Source organism: Papaver somniferum, chromosome 2 (assembly GCF_003573695.1).
Source record: "Papaver somniferum cultivar HN1 chromosome 2, ASM357369v1, whole genome shotgun sequence".
Taxonomy (NCBI): Eukaryota; Viridiplantae; Streptophyta; class Magnoliopsida; order Ranunculales; family Papaveraceae; genus Papaver; species Papaver somniferum.
In genome coordinates this window covers 198547022-198553112 of record NC_039359.1, presented here as the reverse complement: position 1 = coordinate 198553112, position 6091 = coordinate 198547022, and the positions used below count along the sequence as shown (strand labels likewise).

The window sequence follows — 6091 nt, the reverse complement described above, 5'->3', positions numbered from 1 at the left end:
TTTTGTGTGAGATTTAACCACTTGCCCAAAAAGGGTTCATGAGATTTCTCTCCCTAAAGAAATGCACAAACACTGTCCTCATTTACTTATAGAGCTGTTACCATTTCCAGAATGTCGGGTAAAGTACAAAGTGAGGAGTTGGTAAGGACTTCGAAGGGGCATTGCCTTCACCAAACAAAACAAACCGATAGAAAAATGGGTTTCAGCCACTGCTATTGGGACAGTAGAGATTAAATACCGTTGAAAATTTGAAATGGGATGATTTGATTCATCTAAAGTGTTTATTGGATGATCGAGTGAAACTTATGGCTTGTTGGTTCCTATTCTTTCTTGTTATTAGTTAACTATGATATTTGTGGCCTATGGAAAGCTCAACTCTTACAACAAATTTCCTTTTTACACTGTGAGGGAGAAAACTCCCCATAATTTTATTTGCAATATTCGACTATGACATGACCTTGAGAGCTTCTCTTGTTCGTCCAAGAATGTTAAAAACAGTTGCTGCAATGTGAGATGGGGTCAAGCCAGCATCAACCATTTGATCGGCAGGTGATCCATGCTCGATGTAACGATCAGGAAGAACCAATGGTCTCCACTGCACAGGAATTTAAGCCATTACGTAAGCTACTTGTGCGTGTAATTCAAATAAACACTGACAGACCAGAAATGAGACCGACTGTACCTTGGTTGTGCCATCAAGAAGACCGTCGAGGGCCATGAATTGAGCAACATGAGAACCGAATCCCCCTATAGAACCCTCTTCGACCGTGACAACTATCTCATGTGATTTAGCTAGTTTACGTACAAGGGCTTGATCAAGTGGTTTGCAGAATCGTGCATCCGCAACTGTTAACCTCAAGCCATGGGCTTCTAGTAAAGAAGCTGCAGCAACACAGCTTTGAACTGCTGATCCATAACCTAAGAGTGCTACTCTTTCTCCCTCGATTAAAATTCTGCCTTTTCCCACCTGTAAATAGATTGTTTAAGCTTCCAACAATAGTTCCCAGGGGTTGGAAGGAAAACATGTTTTTTTAGCTCTACTTTACCTCCAGTGGAATGCCTTTGTTCCCTGCAGGAAGCTCAACACCGATCCCGTTTCCTCTAGGATACCGGAAACAAGAAGGACGGTCGTCGATTGCAGCAGCGGTAGCAACCATGTGAAAGAGTTCAGCCTCATCTGAAGGAGCCATCACAACCATGTTTGGTAAGCATGCCATGTAAGTGACATCAAATGATCCAGAATGTGTAGGACCATCAGCTCCAACAAGCCCTGCCCTATCCATTGCAAACCTCACAGGCAATTTCTGCAAATCTACATCATGTATCACCTGCAATGTGATAACCCATATCTTATATCGTTTACAGGGATTCAAATTTGGTTGAAGACTTTTAGTCTAATAAGCATGTAATAGCTAGTATCTGAATCATTAGAACGAAAGAAGAAAGAGAAGTGACTTTAGACTTACCTGATCATAAGCTCTCTGTAAGAAGGAAGAATAGATTGCACAGAATGGTTTTAGGCCTTCGCAAGCCAAGCCTGCAGCAAAGGTAACTGCATGCTGCTCTGCAATTCCCACATCAAAACACCGTGTAGGAAAGCGACGAAGGAAAAGGTTCATCCCAGTTCCTCCACCCATTGCAGCGTGAATAGCAACAATGTTATTGTCAACTTCTGCTTCAGCTATCAAAGCTTCTGCAAAATAGGTTGTGTACGATTGAGTTGGAGCATTCGACTTAGATTGCTTTCCAGTGGCTGGATCAAATTTTGAAACACCTGGACAAAGAAACGTAATACAATTAGTACTGCGGTTCCTTGTAAAACATAATTTAGTTGACCAGATATAAGTAATTTTTTACCATGATATTTGTCAGCAGCTTTCTCCGCATATGGGTATCCTCGACCTTTCTCAGTTATGACATGGATGAGGACGGGCCCTGTTGTATGGGTACACTTGACCTCTTTGAGAATGGCAACAAGATCATCTATGCTATGGCCATCCACTGGACCAATATAATAGAGACCAAGCTCTTCGAAGAGTGATGAACCAGATCCACTAATCATTCCACGTGCGTACTCATCAACTTTTGCAGCAAGCTCATGCATTGGTCCACCAATCTGCTTTGTGACTCCCTACAATAATCTCACGGAAGCTATAATTAGTTCCATATTTTTAAAATTCACTAGTCTGGTCCATGAATCTTGGGGTTGTTCATACGAATTTACCTTGGCCACCTCCCTTAGTTCTCTAAGGGGTCTGCTGGACTGCAGCCTACTAAGAGCACTACTAAGAGCTCCTACAGGTGGTATGGGACCGTCAAGATTTGCAGTCGGTAGAGAAACTTGTTTGTTGTCATTGAGGATAACAATCATATCAGAGTCAAGGTATCCAGCATTGTTCATTGCCTCGTAAGCTTGCCCTGCTGTCATGGCACCATCACCAATAACGGCGATGACATTGTTATCTTTTCCCTTCAAGTCTCTTCCCACAGCCATTCCTGTTCATAGAAATCCTCAAAAGCTCAAAATCTAATACATCCTGAATATTTTGAACTTAACAACTAATCCTAGTTGACTCGTGACAGTTCGAAATAGGATTTAGGATATAGTACCCAACGCGGCCGAGATACTGGTAGAGCTGTGACCAGTGCCAAAGGAATCATATTCACTCTCAGCACGTTTAGTGAATCCCGATAATCCATTTGTTTGTCTCATCGTTGACATTTTATCTCTTCTCCCAGTAAGAATTTTATGAGGATAAGACTGCAGAAAAATTAATAAAAACATATTAAAGCTTCAAATTTATGGAATTTTAGTAGTACCAATACTTACATATAACTGAAAGTAGTAGTTAACCTGGTGACCAACGTCCCATAGTATCTTATCTTGTGGAGTATTAAAGACATAATGGAGTGCTACAGTAAGCTCAACCACGCCAAGGCTCGAACCAAGATGACCTCCGGTCTTAGAAACATTGAAGATAACATCGGAGCGGAGTTCATCAGCCAGTTGTTTCAATTCCTACACCAACAAATTTACCAAAATCAACATTTAATAGTATCTCTTGACATATTTAAATTCAATCAACTTTTCTTTTTATCAACTGTAATTGCAATAAAAGATTACTTTCACAGATAAATTCTTCATATGAATTGGATAATTGATTGTATCCAATAAAGGAGTTGGTGGTCTTTGTGAAAAATACTCTCCAGTTTCTGTTAGTGATGCCCAAACCCCACATGGCTTCTTCTTCACCTGTAACAAGTTCACTGATTTTCATCATATATTGATTCTTGAAGTAACTCAATTCCTTAAATTTTCACAATGGGTTTTTCCTAAATTTCATTCCTTGTACATTAGCAGTGAATAAGAAATCAAAATCATAGAAAATGAACAAGACCCCAATCTTTTTGTACTAGTTCAGTTCAGTTTAACAACATGGGTATTGTGATAATGAAATTTATAGTAAACAGAAAACAGAAATGAGTTGAACTAACCTGAAGCTGCGGGTGTTGGTCTTTCAGATCTACTCCCCAAAACAAATGAGTTAATAAAGAACCTTGTTTATGTGAAGAGTCTAAAGGTAGTGTTTTTGATGATAAATGAGTAGGAAACAAAGAGAATGCTGAAAGAGCCATTAAGGGTAGATACCTAAAAAAACCAAGTAAGGAATGAAAAAAAGATGAGAACTTGAAAAAGTGTAAAGTATATAAAAATGAATCAACACAACAAGAATCCAAGAAACAAAAACTACTACTACTAGTTGGATGTGTCTTCACTGCTAATAGTGGTGAATTTAGATAGAGAAAGTGGAAATGGCATTATAGAAGAGGTGTGTGGTGATAATTGGTGCACAAGGGCACACTGACTTCATTTCTGGTCTTTTCAATTCCCATACTCTTTTTGGACAGCTGAAAAAAAGGATGGCAACATTGATTGGACCACGTCACACAGAATCTGCAGTGGATAACGAATTAAAATCTCTAGATATAATACTTCAGGTAATATTGTACTTATCATACCTACCATGACAATCCAAGTAAAGAAATCCAATTTGATAACGAAAAGATAATATAATTGCCGAAAAATGCACAAACTTTGGTTGAAGAATTTTATCAGTCGGGTGTAGAGCATATATACAATGAGGGAACTTGGCCCCCAGAAAGTATGTCGTCACTGAGGCCCTATCATATTACGCGTTTAAGATTATATAGATGGCTAGAGTATTAATTTTTTTTTTTTTTTGAAAAGAAGAAGTTTTACTATTAAAAAACATGAACTTCTCTTGGGTAATGAGTCCCCGTCATTCATAATAATTACATTAAGGAAATCAGGGTGTGCGTGATCCCAAATGTGAGTTGAGGTGCTGTTGCTGATTCCATTTCCGTGTTGTAGTTGTTTTTTTGCTGCAAAGTCTGCAAGTCCATCTGCCGTTTGGTTCGCTTCCCTGTATATGTGTGTTATCATATATGCATGTAGCAGTCGAAGATGTTGTTGTATTTCTTGTAGCATATTTTGGATGATCCATGGTGCCTCAGAGTGGTCTTTCGAAACTAGAGTTAACAGTGCTTTTGAGTCCTTTTCGAAATGGATTTTGTTCCATTCTTTGGTAGCTGCCATCCTTACAGCTAGGAGTAGTGCCCAAGTTTCCGCCACGATTGTTGTGGTTTTTCCAAGAGGTGTTGTCATGGCCATAATCACAGCACCGTGTTCGTTTCTACAAATCCAGTCGGCGCCTGCCGTCTCCGGTTCCCCTTGAGCGTTCAATTTGCTTGCTCCATCAGTGTTGATTTTCAGCCATTGGTGTTGTGGTGCATTCCATTGTATCCATATTGTTGTCGAATTCCTCCTCTGTTGCTGTTGTGGAGTATTTTGTATGCGTATATTATGTTGGGTCGCCCATCTGTATTCTTGGCTAAGAAGTAGGGAAATATGAAATGTTTGCTTCGGTGTTTGTGCGATGTTGTTGTAAACCTTGGCGTTTATGGCTAGCCAGATATTCCACATCGTATAACAGGCTAGTGTGAAATCCTCCTTCCGTGTGTGCATCTCCAAAAAAGACTCAAAGTCTAAAGGTGGCTGAAGCATACGGGAAGAAGTTGTATTTCGATCCAACCTGTGATTTCCCGATGGTCTTCCTATGTGATGTTGTTGCTGGGAAATGCGTGTTGGCAGTGGATGAGGCGGTAGAACTATGTTGTTGTAAACATTATGTTGGTTTGCATTGCTGTTGGCATGTCTACACATCATCTCCCAAGTCGTCTTCGCTCTTGGGCAATCAAAAAGACAGTGTTGTACCGTTTCTGATTGTTGATTGCATATAGGACACATGTTTGTGGAGGTTATGTGTTTATAGTTCAAGGCTTTGAACGTTAGGAGTCCATTTTGGCTGACTTTCCAGAGGAAAAGTCTGATTTTTTGGGGGCAGTCCGCTTTCCAAAGAGTTTTGTACCTTTTTTCCATGTTGGATGTACTCATATGTGGGTTTTGGTTGATTGTTGAGGTTGTAGTCTGTAGAAGCATCTCATAGCCGCTTTTAACCGTGTACTGCCCCTTTTTGGCATTAGGCCAAATTGGTTTATCGGGAGAAGAAGGGTTTGGAATATGGATGGCTCGAATCGCACTGCTAATGCTTGTAGGGAAAATCTGATCCAACAATTCAGTGTTCCAGTTAAAAAAGTGTGGCACCATTAGAGAACTTACTAAATTATCGTCCATATTTCCCAAGCTTGGAAACCGTGCATGCATGGATATCCACTTTTCCTTGAAAGTGGTAGAGTTTCCATCTCCAATCTGGATCACATAGTTTTCCTGCACAAAGTGAGCAATTTTGGTTATATTTTTACATGCAGGGCTGGCTGCTACTGATAGAGTTGGAATTCTTCTCAGGATCGAGTACGGGCCCATGTATTTGGTTCTGTAGATTGTGTTGCAGATTGTGTTTGGTTTGTCATGTATTTGCCAAACCTGTTTTCCTAACAGTGCAAAATTGTGTTTCCTTGCATTTCTGATTCCCAGTCCTCCTTGTTTTATTGGTAAGTGTAGCTTCTCTTTGCCAACCATATGCAGTTTTCTGGTTGCCTTATCATGTCC

General features: G+C 40.0%; 1 protein-coding gene across 1 annotated transcript; it reads right to left on the bottom strand.

Moving 5' to 3' along the window:
• Positions 1-237: 237 nt before the first annotated feature.
• On the bottom strand, positions 238-3853 carry LOC113350185 (probable 1-deoxy-D-xylulose-5-phosphate synthase, chloroplastic). The gene is made up of 10 exons (XM_026594284.1): positions 3496-3853; positions 3125-3253; positions 2855-3019; positions 2611-2761; positions 2225-2496; positions 1858-2131; positions 1467-1774; positions 1047-1328; positions 683-967; positions 238-595 (listed from the first exon to the last, which is right to left on the bottom strand). Exons 1-10 carry the CDS (start codon positions 3634-3636, stop codon positions 446-448), a joined length of 2157 nt encoding a protein of 718 aa, XP_026450069.1. The 5' UTR covers positions 3637-3853; the 3' UTR covers positions 238-445.
• Between the last annotated feature and the right edge of the window lie 2238 nt (positions 3854-6091).